Source organism: Sardina pilchardus, chromosome 10 (genome assembly GCF_963854185.1).
Source record: "Sardina pilchardus chromosome 10, fSarPil1.1, whole genome shotgun sequence".
In the NCBI taxonomy this organism is placed as follows: domain Eukaryota; kingdom Metazoa; phylum Chordata; class Actinopteri; order Clupeiformes; family Clupeidae; genus Sardina; species Sardina pilchardus.
The window spans coordinates 6,938,720-6,965,159 of record NC_085003.1 but is presented as its reverse complement, the minus strand read 5'-3'; the positions used below and the strand labels follow the sequence as shown (position 1 = coordinate 6,965,159).

Genomic DNA, 26,440 nt, shown 5'->3' with positions numbered 1-26,440 from the left:
ATCAGAAAGATCAAAGGAGGAGAGAAACAATCAGGCGTATTTACCTCTGACAACGCATGACTTATTTCTTTCCAAAGGCCACCTGAAAACAGCAGGAAGACATTGAGATCTGAGGCAACAGAATGGTATTCCCTCTCAAGGGTCAAGTAAATGTCAAATACCGAAACAATGCATAACAAATGACGCTGTAAGGCATGGAAACAAGAGATCTTGCTTCATCAATAACAGATGTGTTTTCTTTTCAGTTTGGCTTTGGCCAACAAAAATCAAACTAAATCTACAATGTTGCTGAAAAATAAATGAAAATCAAATGTTCATCCAGGGGTTAATTGATCATTTCATAGCAATACCATTTCTGAAGAATATCTTTGATATCTTGTTAACAGCAAGTTATGACAAATTCAAAAGGAATTTGAGTCAGCAATTGTATCATGCCGTATAGTGCTATATGACCCTGCATTGTGTAATTTCCCACTACAATGGGAATATGCTAGTGTATGTGTTCTCTTACTCGGCCTGGGGTGGAGCTCTTGTTTTCCCACAGACTGCGTGGTTTGGTGACGTCAGCTGGTTTGGGATCCTGCTGAGTGAACAGAATTCCCACCATGAGTGTTCACTGGCTCACAGACAAAGTATTCAGCACCCCTCTCCTCTCTACCTCTACAATCCTCTTCTCTCTGCTCCTCTCCTCTCCTCTCTACCTCCACAATCCTCTACTCTCTGCTCCTCTCCTCTCCTCTACAACTCTCTCCTCTCATCTCCTCTGCTCTCCTTTCCTCCCCTCTCATCCTCTCCTCTCCTTTCCTCTCTTCTCCTCTCTTTTCCTCTCCTCTCTGCTCCTCTCCTCTCCTCTTAGGGATGCCACTGGCCCATGAGGCCCTCTCTCTGGTCAGACCTTAATTACTGTTCCTACACTAATCTCGTACCTGTTTATGTGCAGAATGGAGAGCAGACAGGTCCAGCAGAGCCGACAACGGACAAAAGGGGACATACAGAAAAAGACAAATGGTTATAGAACAGTTTAACATACAGTGGATTAAGAGTACAGTTACAAAAAGAATAGAATAGAATAGACAGAGACAGACAGTGCTGTGCAAAGCATACTTTTATTTTGAGAATATATAGATGACAGATTGTACACATATACAGATGTACAGATTAAACTGAATACCAGAGTAGAGAAGAAGAGGAAATGCCTGTATTTTAGTCTTTATTTTCCTGAAATTTTAGTCATTTGTCTGATATAATCTGAAAGAACTTTGTGTTCTTTCAGCCACAAGAGGGACATCTGGAATAGTTAATGACCTGCTGGCAATAAAGGAAATAGTGGTTTTGGGGCTGCACTTGTGAAGTTTTAAGGATTAGTCCACATAAAACAAAGATTTCCTTAATTTAATCTTTCTCTCTTTTCAAAAAAAGAAATGTAAATAAAAAAAAATCTTGAAATATTTATCGGTACCAATAAGCTTTCCGACAATACGCTTTAATTCAGTGTGTTTGCAACATAAAGCATGTAGAATATAAAGTATATTCAAATGCAAGGCATGCTGAAATTTCTCTATAAACAAATGTGCTTGATCAAGGCCATTTGTCTTCCTCTGGCAGAGTTTCAGAACTGTGCCTACTTCCCATTCATGTGTCTGATTAGTTATATATTGTATATACTGTACATGTCTGACTGTGATCAGAGAGTCTTGCGATGAAAGCTTAAAATAAATATGGAGCTCTGATGAAATATAGTGTGTGTGTGTGTGTGTGTGTGTGTGTGTGTGTGTGTGTGTGTGTGTGTGTGTGTGTGTGTGTGTGTGTGTGTGTGTGTGTGTGTGTGTGTGTGTGTGTGTATGTGTGTGTGTGTGTGTGTGTGAGAGAGAGAGAGAGAGAGAGAGAGTTGGAAGACCGCCACTTGGCTCTTGGTGAATAAGTGCTTTGACGCCAGTGACCTTCCTGTGACGCCAAGAACTTCCCATCGTTTATTCCCATAAGGCGTAAATCTGTCCTTTTGTAATCACGGTAAACATTTGCTTTGGCCTTATTACTACTTGCTGTTTTCTGCAAAATGTCATCCATATTCATCAGATATCATTGTTATAGATATTTTAAAGAGTACATTCCTGACCACTAGGTGGCAATAGATAACAACAGATAGAGTGTGACACAGTCAGTGAACTGCTTAGTTAATTTGTGTTCGTGTGAGACGTGTTGGGTGCTATATAATGGCATGACTACACATTTCAGCTTATGTAAAGAGGTCCACTGAACAATGTTGTGCTGTGTAAGCTTACACATTTAGTTAAGAGTGGCCAGAATGCTCTGGTGGGGGTCCAGCAGGGGTCAGTGCAGGGGTATCTGGTTTGGGCTGGAAAACTACTGTACTGTATGTCAATGGATGTCTTACCATCAGCAGTCACTGAGAAGATTTGAAAAGTCTGAATAATCAAAAGTGTGTGTTTCAGTCATTTGTTCTCATGTGAGTACGTCTTAACCGTGATACCAGCACAAATAGTGTCATGGGGTATAGCTTCTCAAATTGAATATAGATAGAGAGCCTTAAAGGGATATTCCGCCATTTGTGGAAATACGCTCATTTTCCACCTTCCCTCGAGCAAAACAATCGATATTTACCTTGCTCCCGTTCATCCAGCCATTCTGTGAGTCTGGCGATACAACTTTTAGCTTCAGCCTAGCATAGATCATTGAATCGGATTAGACCAATTAGCTTCTCGCCTGCTAGCTTCATGTTTAAAAGTGACTAAGATTTCTGGTAATTTTCCCATTTAAAACGTGTCTCCTCTCAAGTTAGAAAGTGCAATAAGACCAACTGAAAATGAAACCTGGCGTTTTTCTAGGCTGATTTGACATGGAACTACACTCTCATCTGGCGTAATAATCAAGGCAACTTGCAGCTACTGGCACTACTACTGCTTGTTGTCTATGGGGACTATTTTCAAATGCTGCGTACGATATCACTGCGCCTATGGTACGTTTGCAAGTTGCCTTGATTATTACGCCAGATGAGAGTGTAGTTCCATGTCAAATCAGCCTAGAAAAACGCCAGGTTTCATTTTCAGTTGGTCTTATTGCACTTTCTAACTTGAGAGGAGACACGTTTTAAATGGGAAAATTACCAGAAATCGTAGTCACTTTTAAACATGAAGCTAGCAGGCAAGAAGCTAATGGTCTAATCCGATTCAGTGATCTATGCTAGGCTGAAGCTAAAAGTTGTATCACCAGACTCACAGAATGGCTGGATGAACGGGAACAAGGTAAATATCGATTGTTTTGCTCGAGGGGAGGTGGAAAATGAGCGTATTTCCAAAAATGGCGGAATATCCCTTTAAAGGGACACTTCACCAATTGGCATTAAGCTTTGTATCTTTAGAAAACCAGTCATGTTTTTGAATGGTCATGCATCATTCCCTCAGTTTGCCTTGAGATGGGAGAAATATGGATTTCAATGAAACCCATGAATAGAACTTCCTGCTTTCAATGACGTAAAATTATGATTTTTACATCATTGAAAGCAGGAAGTCCAACATTGAAATTCGTATTTCTGCCATCTCAAGGCAAACTGAGGGAATGATGCACCACCATTAAGACTGGTTTTCTAAAGATACAAAGCTTAATGCTAATCGATGAAGTGTCCCTTTAACTTTTTAACTATTCAGCAGGTGCTTCGAGCTACAGTTTTGGACAATTCAGGGTATGCACACTTTATTTAGTATGGACGCGTTAATATGAGGGAGAAAACAAAATCTGGCATGTAAGTGCAAGTTTTGCCTGCATGACAATGTAGGATGTGCTGCATGGCTTACAGCAGGTTTTTCTGGGGCTGCCTTCTCAGGCTCTGGGGCCTTGGTCTTCCAGCTGTTGAGCCGACCCGTCACGCCTTTGTTCATCCCAGATGTTTCCTGCACAAAGACAACAAGAATTCATCTCCAGTTAGTTGTGACCAAACAAATGTGCGCCACGGACCATCTCTCCTCTGCCCTCCTCTTTGTTTACCCCTTCTCTAATTCTATTCAGCACCTCCAAAACATTTCCCCCACTAAACTTCTTTGCACTTTTGACCGCCTCTCTCCCCAGCCCCCTTGTCCACCCCCCCACCCTCTTGCCCCCCCTCTCCGCCGCTCGATGGTCACCTTGCTCTCTGCTTTCTGCTGGACTGGCATGGGGCTTGTTGGGGAGCTCTGCACGTTGCTCTTCTCCCACATGCTCTTGATATTCCGCACGCCTGCGTCTCCTGGCACGTCCACCAGGGGGGACTTTGGAGACCTGGGCTCTTTGCTGCCCTGCAGAGGCGTCATTACAGGGGGAAATAAGCAGAGCAATTGAATCCAGAGGGAGGGGCTCAAATACAGTCATATGGAGAAGAGCTGCTGCTTTTGGCTGGCCAGAGGGGATACTGGTCAGTTGTGGAACTTGCGACTGACCTGAGCTGCGGATGTGAACTGCTCCATTCTGTTGCCTATCTTGGTAGTGATGGGTGTGAGATTATGAGTCGGCCTCACAGAACTGCTGTGAGACAGAAAAAAAGACAGGTATTTTCAGACGACTAAGACTAGTGTTTTATAGGTCAGAGAAAAACTTCCTCACATACTTTGATAAACACTTTATATATCAAATGAATTAATATACAAAACATTAAATGTTCATCATGTATGTCTAGTTATCTCTCTGAAACACTGTACATTATATTCATTATATGAACTGACATTACAACAGAAGTTACCTCTTTTGCGCAGACTTGTTCAAAAAGTCAGCTTTCACCCCAATCTAACAACAAAAAGGAACAGCAACACATGTTATGATGCTACTGTAGTACTGCAGCTACTTTAATCTCTTAGTGCTGTGACTGGACACTGGCGGCGAATGTTTACCCACCGTTGAGGCAGGGCCCTTGGTGCCAACACACTTGAAGGGTGTCTTTGCCTCCCCTTCTGGTGCCTCTCCCTTCTGTCGTTTCTCTGCCGCCGCTGCTCTCCTCTTCTCAATCGCCTCCTTCATCCTCTTCTTCTCCTCCTGTCAGCCACAAGAATCACAAAAGAGTGGCACTAGCTAAGATGACCGAGTAACTTGCATGGCACTAAAAGCTTGTCATTTCAGAACAAACAAGAGTCAAGTATCATCAGAACAAGGAGAATGTGTACTATCATTAATTGAGGGGGGGGCTAGGCTAGTGAACTGGTCTAATCTGTGGAACATACACGCCACTATCATGTCTGGTCTGGTCTGGCCAGTTCCACTGATTATAGTGGCAGCTAATTGTTGCAGCAGACGTTCTGCAAATGGAATGCTTCAGTAATGTGCCTGGCGTAGCCTTCCTGTAACAGCTAATAAGGTTTGGAAGTAGAGCATAAGTATGGCATAAGTCTACGCCCATTAGGCTGGCATGACAGAAAAAAGTCGAGAGAGAGAGCCCATCTATCTGCTGGGTAGTGGACACTCGTGGACACTCAGCATCCACCCATCCCGAGTTCTACAGTGTTCCCGAATTGTACTTGCCTCCTCTTTGGCCTTCTTGTCAGCCAGCACCTGTTTCTTCTGCCTCTCCTCCTCCTCCTGGATCTTCTTCCGCTCCTCCCTCTTCTTCTTCAGCACCTCCAGCTCGGCCTCTGCCCCGTCGGCCTTGGCCTTTATCTTCTGGAACTCCTGGCTCTCCTGCTCGTTACGCTTCTTATTCAGCTCCAGCAGCTTGCGCTCGGCCTCCTGCTCCTCCTTAGTCCCCACGCCACGACTGAAAGTAGACAATACACAATATGCATATGAAGATTTACACACCGCCATGCATGCATCTATGAATTGATATTAGGTTTGTGCGCTTCTTTGTCTGACCTTGGAATTTTCTCTGGTTTCTTCAGCTTTGTCGAGTCAGGAAGACCTCCATTTTGTTGCTTGAGGTTCTGATCACACACACGCACACACACACACACACACATGATGAGAGAGCGAGAGATAAGGCTTTCATATGCCTCACTATCTAAAATATGACTCCATAATTTGATAGTGTAGTGCTCTCACCTGCAGGAAGGCTGGCTTTCGCTTTTCCTCGACAGGCTTGGAGGTACAGTAGAATGCGGAAAATGTGTTACAACACAAAGTACAAGCATAGATACGACATGCTAAATACATGCTTAGGCATCTTCAATGTGACATCACATTGGTACTACAATCACTGACAAAATATAGCAAGAAAGAATTTACTGATCACTCACAAAAAATTTAAGTGACTATACCTCCTCTTTCTTAAATTTAGATGTCTTCTCCTCCACCTCCTTCTTCCATTTAGGTTTCTCCTCAGCCTCCTTCTTTGGGGCCACTGGTTTCTCTTCTACTTTCTTGAGTGTCACTGGTTTCTCCTCCACTTTCTTTGGTGGGAACTCAACCTCTTTCTTGGCTTTCTGCTTCTCTTCAGCCTCTCGTTTCCATTTGGGCACTGGGGCTTCAGTCTTCTCGGGTTTCTTCTCTTCCTCTTTCTTCCATTTGGGCACTTTGTCCTCCACCTTTTCTGGTTTCTTCTCTGGCTCTTTCTTGACCAGTTGAGGTTTCTCTTCCACCTTTTCTGGTTTTGTCTCTGGCTCTTTCTTGACCAGTTGAGGTGTTTCTTCCACCTTTTCTGGTTTCTTCTCTGGCTCTTTCTTGACCAGTTGAGGTTTTTCTTCCACCTTTTCTGGCTCCATTTGGGTTGTTTGGGGTTTTTCCTCAACCTTTGCCTCAGGCTTTTCTTCAACGTCTATGGTCACTGGAGTTGCTGGTTCCACTACAATCTCCACAGTAGGCTTGATTTCCTCCTTGTTCACCTCTGCTGGTTCCTCGGGCGTTGCTGTGTCCTCCACCACAGTTTCTACTGTTGGTGCCACGGATTCTTCTTCTGTCTTCGAGGAGTCATCATGGACTTCTGTTTTGTCTAATGTTGTGCTCTCTACCTCTTTGTCAGCCTTTTCCTCATCTTCCTTTCCTGAAGTCTACAAACAGAGAAATGCATTTCCGTTTGCCCCCATCCCCATATGACCATTCCAGACCATTCCAACACCACATGAACACTAAACATTTGCTGCTCTCATCAGAGGAAAGGGAACACAAGTAAGCTCATTCTCTAACCATTTGTCATGCTTGTCATGCACAGCTGCAATGCCATACAGTATAGCTTTGCAGTACCACGCTTTTGAGGTGGTTGAGTGTGCATTCACTGAAATGCTCATCTCACCTGCTCTATCGACTCTGGTCTTGGCTTCTCCTCGTTGCACTCACTCGCTTCTGGAGCTGTTACTGTGTCCGCTGCTGCCTGTTTTGTTTCTTCCGCAGTCGTTTTCTCCTCTTCTTTCTTCTCCTCCGTCTCCTTGCTGGAGCTGGCGTCGTGGCTCGAGGCCTCGTTCTGGGTCGACTCTGCCTCGCTGCTCTGCTGGCCGGACGACCTCCGCTCGGTGCTGACGGCGCCTTCGGCAGTGGTAGCCTCCAGTGACTTCTGCCTCACAATGGCCTCCCTCATCCGCTGCAGACGCCGCTCCTCGCGCTTGGCGATGCGCTCCAGAAGTGCCTGGTCGTCCTCGCTGCCCCCGGCTGGGATGGACATGATGGCGGAGGATAGAATGTCGGCCCCTTTGTCAGACACGCTGCATTGCACAAGAGGAGCAGAGGACCAGTATGTACAGAGGTACAGGGAATGAGTCAGTTTGGATGAGAAACATATTCGGTTCACCCACATTGTATCAGCTATTTCAATAGTATAAGCCGTGAACTGAAGCTACAACTTTTCAGGCTCTTGCATGCTAGCTAGTTCTTTAGCCACAACGCTAGCACGTCTGTTACAGATAACAAGGGCTTTGTCTAGAGCTAGTTTGATACAGCCTATAACACTGATCTGTGTGTAGTGGGTAATACACGTGTATCTACCCGCTGGACTCCATGTTGTCTCTGTTGCGTAGTCTCTCCAAGCGGGCCTGTCTCCTTTGCTCTCGCGCCTCGTCATCCTCCTCATCAGCCTGGCCTGACCTACAGCCCACCAACACCACAGGGACACAGAAAGTGACCATCAGTAGACTGAACTGCACTTGGATACCACAGAAGGGAGTCATTTGAATAGTCAAGTGCATAATTCAATATTTATATTAAAGATAAGTTTTCGATTTTGGAAGGGTAAAAATGGCACAGTAGCATAACCGAGATATTCAGCATTTACAACACCTGCTTTGCAGTTTACAGTATGTCAATACATATAATAATTTGATTTTATAGAATAATATAATTATATTATTAAAGAACAGTGTAGCACGTACATTTTACAGGAATCTTCATCCTTGTTATAACAGTACCGAGCTTGGGACCCATTACACATTTTTCACATTTTTCCCTATAGTACATCCATTTCAGCACTTTATTGGACCCCACGGTTAACTGCCCAGGAAATATCAACAATCAACTGTGAACACATATGCACTGCAAAAATGTTTTCATATATGGTGATGACCCTTTTACAAGAGAAACATGTCTTACACAGAGGAGGGAGCTAATACAATTCTAAGCCAAACATGGGAAAGTAAAGAACACACTTACGTATCTTAGTATGCTATGAAGATTTATGTTAAAAGTGGGCATTTTGCATATAGTATACATATGGAATGCCTGAATTCCTTTTATGGAGCTTAATAGGTACACAGTATTTATGTAGGAACAGCAACCCAGGGATCATGTCTACATTATAGAATTCCACCTGTCATGTCTAATGCAGCAATATGACATGTCCGGTGCTTACGATGTTTAAAGATTGGTCAATCAATTCACGCAAAGGTTGAGGTATAGAGGACATACAGTACTGTGCAACATACATTCACAGTGTGTGCTATATGTTGTGCTCATGTAGTCCAATGTGACCAATAGACTCAAGTGGTAAAGGGTCATGAAACACTTATTAAATGAAGGTAGAATGCCTTTAAAGGTTGTTCTTAACATGTGTTACTGTATATTGTACCAGGAGATAGCATCTAGCTATGTAACAATATTAGTACCACCCAACAAACAAATGAATTACTAGTGATGGCATTATTCCAACCCTATTAGGAACGAAAATGGGTCTACAGAGTTCTTGCCAAAATCCTATGGTTGGAAGAACAGTACTTATCATTACGTTTGATTAAGATTGAAATTGTCATATGGAATTGAGCTAATATGTCAAAAGCAAATTAACTGTAGTCTTGTCTACAGTGTTTATGAAAGGGAAGTCATATAAAATAGGAAAATCTATTCCTTAGTACTTTAGCTTTTGAATCAACTTAGAGGCCTCTCTGCCTGAGCATGTACACAAAGCATTTAACTAAACCACAGAAGTACAGATGCAAAAAAATACATCTTAATGGTTTATAGTCAACATCTCTCTCAGAGATGTTGGTTACAACCATATAGTAAGATGAAATTGAGTTGGATCCATGTCTCATGAATCTATATATATAAAAAAAAGGCTGTCTCTCTCTAGTTCACTATAAATTCCACATTATCTAAACAGCGCTAAAACGTTGTGGGTAGATAAAGAATGCTGTGTGTGTTTGTATATGTCCCTCTGAGAGCTTGCTGATGCCAGCTTATCCATTATGATGTTACGCAGAGCCAACACTGGGTGTTGGTGTGTGAGAACCCTTAACAGAGTGTCTATACAATTTGGAGATACAGTGACTGCCTTCTGGGTAGATCTGGAATTCTCCCTTTATAAGATAAACTCTGAACTGAGGTCATTTGAACTGTGATGAGGCCAACCTTTTTCTTCTTCAATTCTATTTGATTATTCTATTTCTATGTGGTGTATTGCACACTAATCTTAATGTCATGCCTCTTTAAAGTTAATGTCTACCCTGAATACACAGATATGTCAAGTTTGTAGCAATTATCTTATTGAGGAATTTTCTCTCTGTTTTTGTTTCTCCATGCTATTCCTCGGGGACAGGCAGTAAGGGAGACTGAAGAGGGAACACACATTTCTTAAGACTTCATAGCTACGGTGAACCCATGGACAGCACACTATACTCATGAACAGTAAGCTCGTCATGAAATTGAAGTTTTTGTTTTCATTTTCATTTTTTCATTCATGCCATTCGGGACATAAAATGGGCCTCTATAAACTGTCTGCAGTGTTTCTTATTTATTTGTGGTAGAAGACCCTCCTCCCCCACTGCCTTTCTTTCACAAACACATACTCACAAATGTTTATGCACACACAAATACTGTATATAGAGAGCTAGAAAGTTAGAGAGATGGCAATTATCACAGGAATTAGAAGCATGTCCCCATACACTAAAAGCATGTCCCCATACACTAACATTTATATACATTATATTATTACTACAGCCTCTAACACTTCAGACTCTCAACAAACACACCAATGCATTTACTATTCTCGAGCGTTTTCGTAGCATTCACACAGCCCTGGCTGCTGAGGAACAAACCGAAACACTTCCAAACACTGACAGCCCTGCTCTCCACCGCAGCCTGTGGCGGCTGCCGAGTCACTGGCCTTATAAGGCCACCTGTGCTGGGGGAGTTGTCTGATGCCGGCCAGAGAAACATGCTGCTCGCCCTGTCGGTAAACAAACAGCCTTCGAGACCACAGCCGGCCAAACACATTACACAGAATCAGCATCTCAACGTGCTTTTTATAATGCCAAAGATGGCTCATTGTTCGCCTGAGAGCCATGTCTGTGTCTTTGTAGCTCTTTGGGTTATAAGAGAGAGTAAACTATCTGAGAACTTGACAACATGTAACATTAGACATCACGTAAATCCCCTCAATCATTGAGGTGCAGAGTCTTTTGCTTGCCCGCCAAAGATGATCAAATGATTACATATATATGACCACACATACTGTACAGGCCCATGTGCTTCTAATTGAGTTTGAATTGATTGTAAACTAAAGCTCAGGGATTGACATTTACATGAGGCAGTGTGACTTATATGACATGTGTTAAATGATCCTCATGACTAATGTCATACTTCAGAATTAAAAACAAACATATTTGTATGGCCCATTGTTTGAATCAGTCATATATGGTACAGCCCATAGACATGTACAGCCTGCATGAATACCAAATACCAATCATATACTGTAGAATGTCATCTTTTTTGGAAGGACACATAAATTGTAGAGAAACTAACGAAGCCTTTTTACTCAGAGCAAGACAATAACAGTTATGTAGTGTAATTATATTACGGGCCAATGAAGAGCTGATTTCAAACTAGAAAAGTACAGACTTGTTTTAGTGTTGGACCTAGACCAAGAAATCAATGGACCTTTTTTTTGCCTTTGATGGAAAGCAGCATCCAGTATAATACAATGTCCAATGATTCAGCCCATCTCTAAATGGCTATGTTTGCAATATAACAGTAAACAGAGAAATGCAAATGATCCCACGGGTCCTATGGTGCCACCACAAAATCACCAGGCTGAGAAAACTGCCAAATGCATCCAGTCTTACAAAACCCACTGAGCTGAAGGGCAGGAGCTGGGTTGGAACTGGAAAACAGTGGGGGGACTTCCTTAATAAGGAATCCGTGAGCTCAGTGTGTTGGAAGTCTTTGGCAGGACCGCAGAAGCTCAACACATCATCTCTTTCCAGAAGCAAACAACCCAGACACATCTACAGCTCACAGCCACACAACCCACAAGCCTTCTCTTTCACATGTACTTCAGTGTCCCGGTTATGAGGCTTATCCTGGGTTTGGTCAATGTTTACATGAAAAGATACACTTGGTTATAAATATAGCTGATGAATATTACTGTAGTATCGCAGTTATCAACAACAAAGTTGTTTTAGCACACCTTATACCGGTTTCTTAAGTAACATGTGGAAACATGGACCAGTTTTCCAGTTTCCGCCGGAGTACTCAACCTACAGTACCAAAACCGGGTTACTCAAAACCAGAATAAGGGCTTACCCCAGGTTCTGAAATAACTGCATTTGCTGTTCCATCCATCCTTAACTGACATGAGGCGGATGGAAAATGAAATGTTACTATGCTTCCAATGCACACCTGGCCTGTGTCATCTGTAGTCCCCAAGCCCATGGCCTGAACTACTCACTGAGCTACCTGCACTCAGTTTATGGGCTGGGGTCAGGGGGGGCTATGTGCTCAAAGAGAATGAAAAACAAACAGAAAGACTGAGGAGAGGAGAGAGGAGGAGAGGAGTGGAGGGGAGGGGAAAGGAGAGGAGTGATTGAATAGAGAAGGAGAGGAGAGGAGAGGAGAGGAGAGGTATGACGTGATTGAAGAGAGGAGGAGAGGATAGGAGATGCGATGAGAGGAGAGGAGAGGAGCGGAGAGGAGAGGAGAGGAGAGGAGAAGAGAAGAGAAGAGAAGAAAAGAGAAGAGAAGAGAAGAGAGGAGTGATTGAAGAGAGGAGGAGAGGAGAGGAGTGTTTGAAGTGATTGAAGAGAGGAGGAGAGGAGAGGAGAGGAGATTGAAGAGAGGAGGAGAGGAGAGGAGTGTTTGAAGTAATTGAAGAGAGGAGAGGAGAAGAGATTGAAGAGAGGAGGAGAGGAGAGGAGTGATTGAAGTGATTGAAGAGAGGAGAGGAGAGGAAATGAGTGATTGAAGAGAGGAGAGGAGAGGAGAAGAGATTGAAGAGAGGAGGAGAGGAGAGGAAATGAGTGATTGAAGAGAGGAGGAGAGGAGAGGAGAAGAGATTGAAGAGAGGAGGAGAGGAGAGGAGAGGAGAGGAGGACACAGGGGGAGGTGCACTGCTCACCTCTCCTCCCTGCGCTGTCTCCTGAGCTCTCGGCGACGCTCCAGGTCAAGGTCCTCTTCCATGATGCCTCACAACAGCTTCCTGTGACCTGCAGGGGAACACATGACATTAACACCAAGTCCTCAACACAAGGTCTCCATGACATGCTGGCTCATCCTATGAGCAATAAAACGTGACACAAATTAGGCTACATTCAGTAGGTATTGTGAGAAATGCATCATTGGTAGTAAATGCAAATACATGGACTACAGAGAATTTAATTGTAATGTTTCATGTATTTACAGTACACATATAACTTGGCAGCAAACCAAACATATTGATTATGTTAGCTTTTAGCAAACTATTCAGAAAATTGTCGGAAACAATTTTAGGTTATTTTCTCTAATGTTTTCTCAGCTAGTTTTACAAATATTTCACAAGAGGTAATTTAGTCTAATGTTTTCACAACATGACAACTGTGCGAGAATATTTAGGTAATTTTAAAAACTCAAATGTGAATCTTTGACATACACGCCCCTGTTTCAACATAAAAATCCAGCTCATTGTGTGTATTCCTGAATTCTGAACAATTGAGAGTTGCCATGGTTATCACACTGATTTCCATCAAGGCGTCATACTGTCTCAGAAAGAATATAAGAAATCCTTTCCTGTCCTACCTTATTTTAGAATAAGTTAAGTCCATGCACGGTCCTCCCGAGTATATCAATGAACCAAATCCACAGTCTGGTTTATATCTCAGCAAGAATTCCTTCCTGTACTTTCCCAAGCTTGAACTACCAGAAAAGGCAAAGCCTTCCCCTCCCTTTCCCTGCCCCTCTCCAACTCCCTCACATCCTTACTCTTTCCATCCTCTCTTTCTTACGTTTCTTCTCCATGTCATCTCACATGCACATTTGTTTTCTTAATCTGCCAGCCTCTTTCTCCGACTACTCCCCCTCCTATTATTTTCCTCTTATACCTTTTCATCTCCCACTCCCTCTTATCCAGGGATGAAGTGGTAAAATAAGAGGAGAGTAAACTATGACCTCTGTAATCTCAGTGAGCCATGCGGAATCTTTTTTTTTCTTTTTTTTTAAAGGTATTCTGAACTTGTTTGATGGTGATAGAGGTTATTGTCCAATGTTTATAACAATGCCACTGGTATTAAATGGTCCTAGCGTGTTGGTGAGTGTACATGTTGTGAATGTGGATAACAGTGTGATTTTTTTTTAAAAAAATGTTAGCCTCCACTACATCCCTGCTCTGGTCTCTTACTCACTTTCTCTCTCGTTGCTTTCTAAATTCTTTCATACTTCCTCTGTTGAGCTTTTCCTATCTGACCTGAAAATGACCTCCTCCTGACTTACAGTAGGATCCTGCTTCAATCTCCTTATAACCTCATCTCACCATCGCTGTTGTTTCTCCACTGTCAATGTTTGTCACAACTCACAGTCAAACTCTGCATGGTCTCAGTGTTGTAGGGGAAGCAGGAAGGGTCAAAGGGAGAAACACCTCCACCTCCATTTTTCACCCATCACTACATAGGGATATTTTCAGACACTCTGACCCAATAAGGACTAGGCAGGATAACAATACTAATGAATTAAAAAAAAGAAATCCACTGTCACTATCAAATTCCCAAGAATACTTCAGAGCTACATTTCCTCATCAATCATTTTGTGTTTGCAGAGAAAATGTTTGAAAGCTTTCCAAGTCAGTGGAGAAAGGAAAAAAAAGAAAGAAACCCACAGAGAGACTAATTGATGACATACTGTTGGCTGGAAATAACACAAATAAATATCAATCTCGTTTGTGTTCACACTCACAGCTTTTGTTCCCAAGGCTTATATGAACACTACAGAACATAATCCATTTCACCCTCAAGAATGTTGGCTGAACTGTGAACTGCTATCCAGACCATCTCAATCACATCAGGCCTATATGCATCTTTAATTACAGATACTGCAGTAGCTCTCTCTCTCTCTTCCTCTCTCTCTCTCTCTCCTCTCTCTGTCTCCTTCTCTCTCCACCTATCTCTCTCTGAACATATCATTTTGTATTTTTGGTCAGAGGGGGGCATTATTTTAACTGGTAGTCCAATTAAGGTGTCAACAAAGGTTTGGCTCAGAGTCAGAGTACATACTGTACTGACAACACGTCCAGCTTACCTGAACCACGAGTGTCTAGGTGAGGGTATGGTAAGCCTCCTTATTAATCTGCCTACTGATACAGAGTATACTAAGATGTTTTGCCGTATTATTTGTGTACATTTGTGGGGTTGCTGTATGCTGCTGAGGGGTTGACAAATACCTTTAAAGGGCTGGGTCTGGTAAGGAGCCAAAGCTTTTTCTAATCATGGGGCATTCCAAGCCCCAAAAGGTTACAGCGTGGAACAGACCGGAGCTGAGGAGTCTCTCACATTCCTCTAGTCTACGCCAGTCTCTTTCCACACAGCAGCCAGAGAAAAACATGGCTCAGAGATGCCATTGCAATACCAATACATCCCTCTGACTGAAGAGTGTATTACAGAATGAAGTCAAACATGAAGGGTCAGACACGCACCCTGATTTGTCATCATATGGTTAGTCTATCTATAGGCTAACTAGGGGATAATATGTTTTAATTTGACATGGTAACAGGACCTGTTAGCACAGGATACAGCCATGATGAGTGATCAGCAGCCATAGAACTATCAAAGTAAAATAAACCGGGATATAGGCACAAGTACTGTATAAATGATCAATTTTTCTTTTCTTTTTAGTTTTCAGAACTTAAAATGTCATTCTCTAGATATGCCCGTCCATTTGATATCAGCCTGAAACAAAAGATCAAACATTCCAAACATATCCTGTGTGTAGCCCTCAATACTTTCCCAAGAGTCTTATCTTTACCATCAGGGCCTTAGAAAAGGGCCGTGTTTACAAGGCAAACTACTAAAAGGGATATTAACAGTCTAGGGAAGTAGCCGTCTGAAAGCAAACATCCAGCTAAAGAAACTATAACACTGTAATGTTGAGGACATTGGTCATCTTCCAGATACAGGAATCACACCAGGTCATAATGCAAACATGCAATAAGAGTCTGTCTCAACAAGCAAAAAGTTAAGACGTTAAGTTACTTAGCACATCTGCTTAGTTTAGCATGGTGATGTATTAGATGTGTGTATAATGCACAGGGGACATTCCATAATTAGAGGACATTTTGCCATTTACACTTCTTAAAAATAAATCTTAAATTTTAACATGGTATGTTAAATATTTAAGAGATATGGGTCATAAACTACTAAATGATATGATTTGTCGAGCTCAGCCATCGACGGTACCTTTTCCACCACATATGTTTTATTTGCTATGTGTGTACTGTATGTCCGTGCAACCCTGTTACTAACATATTAGGCCTATATCTTGGAAATAATCACAACAATCTTACCAAAATTAGTTTATTTTCAGATGTTATTGGATCTGAACATGTATTGTGGCACATTATGCAGTAATGATGCTGTTCTAACAGAAGAAACGTAGAGATTCCGGCTATTTATTTAAAATGTGTAAAATATGTAAATATTTTAATAATATAAAGTAAATTATTGTCCAAATATATGAAATTACACAAATAAATTCATTTTTATTATTTAACTAAACATATTTATCCACAAACACCCTGCTAACTATGATAATAACCATGTTATTTAATTTCAGTAACAGGGTTGCAAGTAACAGGGTTGCGAAACCAGTGCTAATACAGCCTCTAGTTAATGAACAAAGGCTAGCTGGTTGATTTAGCCATTTTGCCAAGGTCAAGGACCAATGTAGTTGTACAAATGTAGAAAATAAAAATTGAAGTTATTCAACGTTATTCTTAAAATATGGGTAACAGGGTTGAGTGGTTTAGCTTGACGGACTCGGTTAACAAAGACAAATTTGAAAAAATATCAAAAATGCAAGAGGGCACACACCTTTGGTCTACCCATGGATTTTCAAAATGCTTGGATGATGTAATTTCCTGTTTGTAATATGACATAATATTTTAACCCTTCATCAGCCAGGCAAAAATGTTATGGGTAACAGGGTTGCGTGCACTTTTAAGGACACAACTTCATAGCACAATAAATACTATTCAAAATATGTTTTATCCTATTTTTTTGTTTTTTTCAGGTACAATAAATTCATGTAATGAAAATAAAACTGAAGACAATTAATTCAAGACTTCTTTTAGATATTAAAAATGATGTAAAAGTTTGTCACCTGGAGGCGTGGACAAGAGAAAAACCTTGTTTTCAGGGGTATTTTACACCTATTAAGTATATTTAAACCCGTAAAGACACAATTTTCCCCTGCAAAATTAGTATATGTTGCTTTAGGACTGTTTGATTGACAAAATATGTGATATATTTCATTGTTTTGGACTTCAGTATTTTAAATGTCAGTAGGGGACAGCAAATGTCCTCTAATTCTGGAATGTCCCACATAGTCTGAGGTGACACAGAATAGCCTGGACAAGCTTCCTTTATTAGGTGCTGAGGAAATCCATATGAATGAGTTGTTTTTCACTGAATGCAGAAATGATTTATATGTATGATCATACAGACATGATTCACCCATTGGCGTCCTGTGTAACTGTGTATGAACTCTATGAGATCCCCAGAGGAGTTAGCCTAGCTAGCTCATGTGCAATACTGAGGGTTCCCCCACCACTCCTCATGACCTGCCCGCTGCACCATAGTAAGAGAGGACTGAGGAATGATGACTATGTGCTTTCGGGCTCGTGATCTCTTATCTCCCCTCGCTGGAGCTCCTGCAGAAAGCTGTGTACAGACAGCCGGTGATCCGCTTGTCGCCACAAAAGTTGAACTAAGTTCAACTTTGTAGCCTGATGTCTCACATCGCCAATGGTTCACTTTTAAGCTGGGCTCAAACTACACGATTTAAAAATCGTATGCGATTTTGACGTCGGGTTGCAGCGCACACATAAAGAGAATCGCAACCGATTATCGTGTCTCCAATCGTAAACATGCTCACACTACACGACTGTTCCGCACGATTACAAGATTTTTCCTGCGATTGACTTGTTACGTAGGCTATATTCCGTGATGACGTGTGAGATGAAAACTCAGTAGTACATTTTCTTGAAAGCATGTCACACCACACGTTTTTCAGTCGGGTAGACTAGCCTTCATGGCATTACAATGATAACATGACCCAAAGCTGGGACCACCAAAAACGGGGAACATGGAATGGGATAGAGTTGCAATCTAGTTCACCGAAGTTCGTTGCAATGAAATAAACTTTCGGAACGGTTTGTTTGATGCGGAATTTCGCATGCGAAAAAGAGCTCCTGACCAATATGATTTCGCAGGGTTTCATTAAGGACGACGAGCAGGCAGCAAAGTCTGACAGAATGGGTGATCTTGCTGGCCGCGATGACTAGGCCATAACGTTACAGAGTTTACTTTACAGCAAATCTCCCAGTCAAGAGTGCGAGCTCCTCACATGCAGCTTTCCCCACTTCTTACCACTGTCCCATAATTTCACACTCCAAAAATAATAAATAAATCCTACCTACAGCAGTGAACAGAGAGCTTCGCAGTGCAGGTTTGCATGGAGAAAATATAATATCAATTCACGGAAATTTAAGTTTTTGGAATAGCCCAATAGGCATCTGAACAGTAATTGGATGCTGTTCGTGATAACATAACCTATACTTTTACATAGGCTCAATTTTGCCTGTTGCCTGGTGCGTTAAAGTAGGCAGGCTAGCCCAATGTGGAACTTAATGGAAAACGTTCAGTGGACCTTATAAAGGTAAGCCTAATGGCCAGACTGCCTAGTTTTTGCTGTGTGTTGATCATCGCCATACGATGCTAAATTTTACTTGTAGCAGCAGTGCGACATTATTCCATGCTCTACAGGCTAAGATGTTAGGCTGCCGCTTCATAACAGATAACTTGACGTAGCCTATGCATGCGTGTGAAATGGTTTCAACTTTCGTGCATGTAGGCTACATGCTATGGCCTAGCCGTTTTACAGCGTGTTGGCATTACATTTGGTCTTGCAACACTGAATGAGACCTAGCCTAGTTATAATCAGTCCGCCCAAAGCATACATGTAACTTGAATCACACATGCGAGAGTTAAAGGTGTGTGTGTGTGTGTGTGTGTGTGTGTGTGTGTGTGTGTGTGTGTGTGTGTGTGTGTGTGTGTGTGTGTGTGTGTGTGTGTGACAGTCACACCCATCAAACAACCTCTCCCACCGGAAAATATTAGCCCACTGGACAAGTCCGTTTCTCGGTTTTAGGTTCGTGCATTGGTCAGCAAAAAAGTAGCCTACATAACAGTTTCCACATGCAATCAATAAAGTAATACATATAGGCTAACAGTGGCCGACTCATTTGGACAACGTTACACAGACCCTATAAATCTAAGTTATCTTTAACGTTGCTTTAAACAGCTAGTCAATTCCGACAAGCACACAGTTATCTACCTGTTTTGCCCATCTGGAATAGGCCTAGTTTTGCTGCCTCCATCCTTTCTGTTTTCGTTGTTTAAAAGAACTTGCGATATAATATCCATGATGAATTGAGTATTGAGTTGTGATTAGCTTCACATTAATTGTGTGCTGGTAACGATAGCAGGTAAAAGAAAACAAGTATCCTAGTTGCGCGCCTGCGTGCTAATCTCTCCTGCTCAAACAAAATGTGTGTGCGTGGATAGAGCTCTGCATTAAGTTAATTTTGATAACGTTGTAGATTTGCCTGATGGCGTGCAGCTAATGGGATACTGCATAGTTGGTAAGGTATGGTAGCCTAGTCCAATTTGGTGTACACACACATACCTTAAGGGACGTATAGCCTACAGACGCACACATGCAGGCGGGTGTGTGTGTGTGTGTGTGTGTGTTTGTTTGTTTGTTTGTGTTTGTGTTTGATGGTGGGTGTACTGATGAGCCCAACCGTTACGTTGTACAAACATTCATATTGTTCCCACAATTCTTCAAGCGCTTCCCTAGTTGGTTTGTCCACTTCATTTTTATTTTTTTCCCCTTCGAGTTCAGTAGGCCTATCAAAAGAACTCTCGTCGTTGCTCAACATTCTATTTCCAGTCGTAAATATCAAACATGTTTGATATCTACGATTTGCGATCGGGCAGTCTCAGAACCCGTAAAATTCTATCTTAGAACGTCGTTCACGACTAGGGAAACGGGGCCGACAATCGCTTACGATCCTCCTGGGAAGTGAACATTCCACCGATTGTCGTAAGGGCCGGTTTCGGCCGATTATCGGGCCGATAGTCGTGTAGTTTGAGCCCAGCTTTAGTTTAACAAAATTTAGAATTTCATTAACATTCCACAATCTCTCATTACCATTCTCTTACTGTCTGAATGTGGCTTAAAGGAATACGCCACCCAAAAATGAAATTAAGCTAGTCTCGGTCACCCCCAGAGTTAGAACAGTGAAAAAAACCCGGTTAAAATCCGTCCGGGCATTCTCCTGCTTTGGGAGCAGCGATGTTAGCTTTAGCTTAGAACAGTTGCTGTAGATGAAGGGTGTCAGTGAGCACGTCCTCCAAAAAAGTGACCGAGACGTCTACATTTTTTTCTAAATATATTTTGGGAGCCGTGTGTTCAAAACGAGTACAAATCATAATGCAAAATCGAACGAGACTATTACCTGGGCAGATCTTTACTTGGAACTATTTTCAGCCTCATCGCCGACGAAGCACCGCTAGCTAGGCGCAAAGTTCTCACGTAGCAGTCTTGTAAACTCCCAACTAGCTTCGACTGGAACTTCACAAGTGGTGCTACGTGAGAACTTTGCGCCTAGCTAGCGGTGCTTCGTCGGCGATGAGGCTGAAAATAGTTCCAAGTAAAGATCTGCCCAGGTAATAGTCTCGTTCGATTTTGCATTATGATTTGTACTCGTTTTGAACACACGGCTCCCAAGATATATTTAGAAAAAAATTTAGACGTCTCAGTCACTTTTTGGAGGACGTGCTCACTGACACCCTTCAACTACAGCAACTGTTCTAAGCTAAAGCTAACATCGCTGCTCCCAAAGCAGGAGAATGCCCGGACGGATTTTAACCGGGTTTTTTTCACTCTTCTAACTCTGGGGGTGACCGAGACTAGCTTAATTTCATTTTTGGGTGGCGTATTCCTTTAAGTTCAAGGCCTCTTTGGTTGCACTTGTTCTTTTTTTCTGTCCTATCTCACCATCAGACCTTCATGGCACCATGCGATATTGCATACCATTGTTTTTCTACACTACTGTATCTCCTGACTTAGACAGAAACACACATATTAACATTCACACACATTTCCCCCTGTAATGTCCCATAATACTACTGTGTCACAGCAGCCATGAATGGGAGCAATACTCTGTCCTGAGCGATCTCAGAAAGGCTGACAGCTTTTGTTATTCTCCCCTGACTGTCATGGCAACTGACGTGATAAATGACAACTATGGATGGCACATATTAAGGAGGACGGATGACGCCTGCCCCCTTTGGCACACACTTTGACAGGGCATCACTGTTGGCAAGTGTTTTGTGCCTCAGGTGATTTAATTTGGCCTATCTCGCCACAAACACACCCTCTCTGGCAGCAAGCCGCAGCGCACAAGCACAGGGAGAGTAGAGGCCCTGTCAGGCTGATCTGGGTGAGATCTGTGGACCCACTCAGGGGCCGCTGTTTGCCCCACTGCTCTGCGCTCACTGCGCAGAAGAAAGAAGAACAGCAATATGAGAGTGACAGCTTAATGGAACCACACAGTGGCACACGATACACATCAGTGGGGAGCTGCATGTCCTTATAAAAAGTAAACCAGAGTCCAGACTACTGAAGTACTTGATTGAACTGGAGAGAGTGTAGTGATTGGATGACAGAGCTACAAACACAGGTTATGCTTAGTATCAGATTACTTTCTGTTAACTATGTTTTGTCATGGCTGTAGGCAGAGGCAGACATCAGAGTTCAACAGAGTTCAGATAGTAAAAGTCCTGCCTTGTACTATTTATACCTGTGCATTTACAGTAACACAGGTGATATCACTAATTATCTGATCTACCTGGCTGCTAATGAGGATGAGCTGGTTTACTAAATGGTTGGATCAAATACCTGGCAGGACGTTTACTTTCTGAACCTGGGATGTCTGCCTTTGGCAGTGGGACCCTGTCTCTAAGTTGTTAAGAAAATGGACAAAGTTCATGCAATGCACAAGCTAAATGTCTGCCTTTCTTTCACTTGAATGAAATGAACACCCTTCTGTACAGGAACTGTTCACCTGAGTGTATTGATGTATATAGATTTTTTTTAACACAAATCATTTCCATGTGAGGGGGCATTGAAGACACATTCTAACTGACACATCTGTAACTGATTCTGCTTCTTGGGAATGTTGCCCTTTACGAGCCTAAAACTACAGTTGGAGAAAAGATGTCACAAGAAAGCGTCTTCCGTTCGACCTGACCTTGCAACCAGAAAAATAAACATTCACACACATAAAGTAACCACACAAATCTGGAAGGGGCCGTCTCAGTCTCAGTCAATAGACAAAATTAGTGCTTGGTGGATTTAACACTTAGAACTGGTGCTCTGAATGGGATACTAATCAACTGACTTGTAACTTTCAGGGCCTGGGATATTGAGCTGTGTGAATATCGTCACTCAAATCCCAGACCATAGCAGAGCTGTTCCACAGCCAAAACCAACGAAATCAGAACACAATCCAATCCCACTAAGGGAGTACCTATTTCCAAAATAATATAAATGTAGGAACACCTGAAGTCACTGGGAGCAGCAGAGGATTAATCATGTAAGGAACAACAAACCTTCCCCTGCTAATGACATGAGGAAGATGGATGGGGAGCGCCTGGGTGTAAGGTTTGTGGAAATTTTACCGACTTTCAAGTATATATTATATTAGCAAGCTCAGCTAGAAAACCCATATCATTAGGCTACATGTGTCATTATTCTTAGTCAAAGTTTATTTTATAAACACCTGTGTGACCTCTTCTATGGTTCCTCAATGTCTTTTCAACTGATTGCTGTCATGAGATTCATTCCAAACTACTTCCTCATTCTATCACAGTGTATTTTACATCTGGCTTGACATGAGGAACATGAAAGCTACTTAATTAAGTCTACTGCATGTGAGCCAGTGTATAAATGACGATCATCAAAGTGAGAGACATTGGAACTTTATTTTCTTTTAAAACCTCCCTCTAAATGTCTAATTAGCATTAACACTAGCAATTGAAGTCAAAGCCACAAATCACAATAGGAAGATTACATCGTGAGAAGAGAAAGCTGCTGGCAGCTATGGATTAGCTTGTGTTTCAATGTATTTTGCTCTCTCTCTCTTTTCTCTCTCTCTCTCTCTCTTTCTGTCTCTCTCTCTCTCTCTCTCTCTCTCAGGACTTCTTGCAGGGATCAGTGGGTGGTGTCCATTGGATAAATAAACAGAAGTGACAAGAGTACTTGTGCTGTCTCACACTATAAAGGCCACTGCCTCATTGGCATTACTCCATCTGCCCAAATACGGTCTGAGAAAATGTTACCAAGCCAAACTCACTATTTCAAGATACACAACCGAAGGGTAACTACTGTTTTTTTTAATACGTGGTGAAGGGTACTACCCTACTGTACATCCAAATGTGTGGGTTGAAAGTACTGCAATAATCACTTTAGACTATGATGGGTATCCCCAGATATCCCAGCATACACACTGAATGAATGACGCCCTAAGGTCAGCATACATCAAGGACATATTCTCTGCCAGCAGAAGCTCTCTTCCAAACACAATCTCCATTCCAAACATAGCCACCCAACAGCTCATTTGCAGATGTTTATGGTTCTTCGTGCAGCTTCGTCTGTGACACCAGGTTACCTCAAAACACAGACACGACAAAGTCAATCATCAGGGGGAAAGAAAAAAAGGGGGAAAAAAATAGAGCAGAGGGAAAGCCACTTTCCTAACAGAGCATCTGATTCAGCCTCCTTCTCAACCAACAAGAATAACCCATCTTGCTGTAGCTCAATAGTGACTCAATGGTGACGCATGTTTCCCTGTAACTACAGCATTTGACTTTACTTTTTGTAGTGTGAGCAAGAACAGCCATGCCTGGACAAACACGAATACATGTCCAAAGTCAAACTTGTCCAAAGTCAAATTTCTCATATAAAGCCTCTAACCATAAAGAGGGATTGTGTGGTAATTGCAGTCATTCTGGGCTTATTCAACATGAGCACTGCTGCTGCCATATATGGAAGCACACATTGAGTGAGCTGCTGGGATGAAGTAAAGCACTGGGGATTTACTCTGAGAGATGTCTGCTATAATACAGGGAGGCCATCCAGGAATAATTCACCTCCACTTACAGCTCATATCAATGTACAGTATACAGTCCAGTTGTTCCACTATCCACAAAGTGTTTGAATTTTCCAGTGGCTCTTCTCTTTGCCATCAGACCAAATTGTTCCACTTGGTTCTTAATCAGGTTTCTATTACCCTGCCCCCCCCCCCCCCCCATCTTCATTCGGTGGCTTCTCAATCCTCCCTGGTAATGATGTTCAGTAGAAGTTTGAGGGATATGATTAAAGTAGATGCATCACTCTGAATTCTGTTGCAAAACAACAAATCTATAGAATCTTCAGTGACTATCCAACCATATTGTATGTTTCTCTCTGGTTAAGAGGAAATAGTGAAAGTGATTTCTGATTCTGAATTTGAAAATAAGCAGAGGCATTAAGAGGTTGAGCAATTTGTAGCATAGCACATTACATGTATTTTGTGATCATTCTGAAAGGATTCTGAAAACATCACCTTTGGTATCCCATAAAATCTACAACACTTCTGCAACTCAGAACATCGAAGCCATAACTATTAAATTGCCCAATAAACAGTTATTTAACTAACTAAGAGCACATTTTCAAACTTAGCACAAGGTTACTTGGCATGGTGGTCTTCATTTTCTCAGGAACCCCGCTATGGCATTTGTTTCCACCAATTTGCTCTAAAACTCACATGGAAAGACACTAGAGCGAAAATAGACAACTTGACAGGGAACACAGAGTGTAGAGGAGAAAGTAAAACATAGGGAAAGGAAGGGGAAGGGGGAATAATCCATATTTTGGATCTTAACATGAGTCCTAAATGTTTGTTACACAAAGGAAGAGACCAGCTTGACTCACAAAAGAAAACCATCTGGTCCCCCAGCATGCTATTGTCTCAAATTGAACCCAATAAATAGTATAATGGCAGCAAAGATGCATGAATTACCGGTTAAGCATCCATTGCTTCAAAGAGTTAGAGGCTTTGATGTATTTTACAATTGCCATTTCAGTAGATCATGAAACGGCATGCAAAGTAAAAGGAATACTCAAAAGCATACCTGAAATGTATGATAAGATATACAGTACAGGTATGCTTTGATATACAGTAGGGTGTAGATTTAATTTACTGTATGCACAGTGAATTTATAGTGCATGCCATTTCAGAATGGCAAATAATCTATGAATAAGTATGGCTATACTTTTAATGACACATCATTCTAATCCATATTTTCATTTCTAGATGGATCAACAGCCAACAGAACTGTTATGCACTCAGCATACTGTATGACTGTGATCACATCAAGGTAAGCACATGTCATATAGGTGCTGGATGACTACTTAGCAAGACAACTTTTCACATTTTTGCTAATAAACCTCTTTAGATTTCCTCAGAGAATTGGCCTAATTTAATTAATGTAAAAATGGTATATGTAAATGCTGTCATCTACAGTAGGTCGCCTTGCTATTGAACATTTCCCTAATATGCCACACCATGTAGCCTACATTGTCACCACTAACATAATGTATATTTAGATTGCTTTAGACCATACCATCTAAGGAATAAAGACCTGACTTGGCAAATGTTGCCCCCACATCTCATGATTCCCCAGCCTCTCAGATGCCTGTTTAATGTATGACAAACAGCATGTTCAGTCAAATGGCTGTGGCTCGTCCTGCCAGCAGTGGACGAAATGTAGAGGCCAAACTTCAACATATTGGGGGGTGTAGGAGGATTTTTATAGGACAGTATTGGCAAGACTTCTGCAAACTCCTCACCACGTATGCGGGGGAACTCATTGCACATAAACAAAGAAGTCAAAGTTTCAGCTTCCACTAACTTCTTGAATAAATAAAGCTCAGATGGTCATTTTTAACGTACACAACCTACAAGTGTCAGTTTGATTATTACTTTTGGATAAACTGGGCAAATTATTGTGTGTTTCAGAAAGCCCATTGAGATTCAAGGATATGTGGGTATTTGGGCCATGCCCATGTCCCTAAACTGCCTAAATCATGAAGAATGGTATCAGAACATAAGCAACTCAGGCATCCAGGTGTGCACAATTATTGTCAATCTGATGATGACTTTCTCCATGAATTGCCACCTACAACTTCTGTAATGGATTTCCACAAAAAATAAGGCAGGTTTTCTCTATAAAAAAAAAATGGTTACGAAAAGATTGCCTTGTGTAGTGCATCATATCGGGACCCTAGAGATAAAGGATATACAGTAGCATTTACCTTACACAAAGAGATTATATATTATAACAAATATTAAATTCAACTTATATATTGGGTGGCAGTGATTAGTGTTGTGGTGCATTAGGCTACTGCCTTCAAAAGAAAAGTGTTTCAGAACTTCAGGACCACTCTGTCTGTCTGCTACCTTTATCTCTCCTAAATGTAA

The 26,440-nt window shown here is 41.8% G+C and overlaps 1 protein-coding gene across 4 annotated transcripts in view; it reads right to left on the bottom strand.

The window, feature by feature from the left end:
* The window catches only part of cald1b (caldesmon 1b), a 29,550-nt gene that overhangs the window by 2,718 nt on the left and 392 nt on the right, over positions 1-26,440 (bottom strand). Inside the window, exons 1-15 of one of the 4 annotated variants that reach the window (XM_062548360.1) lie at positions 13,384-13,489; positions 12,728-12,815; positions 7,891-7,989; positions 7,205-7,610; positions 6,234-6,962; positions 6,019-6,054; positions 5,833-5,900; positions 5,503-5,734; positions 4,882-5,019; positions 4,730-4,773; positions 4,431-4,515; positions 4,140-4,289; positions 3,813-3,908; positions 512-583; positions 45-82 (exon numbers count right to left, since the gene is read on the bottom strand). In XM_062548360.1, coding sequence (XP_062404344.1) covers positions 62-82; positions 512-583; positions 3,813-3,908; positions 4,140-4,289; positions 4,431-4,515; positions 4,730-4,773; positions 4,882-5,019; positions 5,503-5,734; positions 5,833-5,900; positions 6,019-6,054; positions 6,234-6,962; positions 7,205-7,610; positions 7,891-7,989; positions 12,728-12,789 — 2,238 coding nt within the window. In that variant the 5' untranslated portion in view covers positions 12,790-12,815; positions 13,384-13,489 and the 3' untranslated portion in view covers positions 45-61. Of the gene's footprint in view, positions 1-44; positions 83-511; positions 584-3,643; positions 3,909-4,139; positions 4,290-4,430; positions 4,516-4,729; positions 4,774-4,881; positions 5,020-5,502; positions 5,735-5,832; positions 5,901-6,018; positions 6,055-6,233; positions 6,963-7,204; positions 7,611-7,890; positions 7,990-12,727; positions 12,816-13,383; positions 13,490-26,440 lie in introns of those variants that run through there. The other 3 variants (XM_062548361.1, XM_062548358.1, XM_062548359.1) reach the window with 3 other exon arrangements.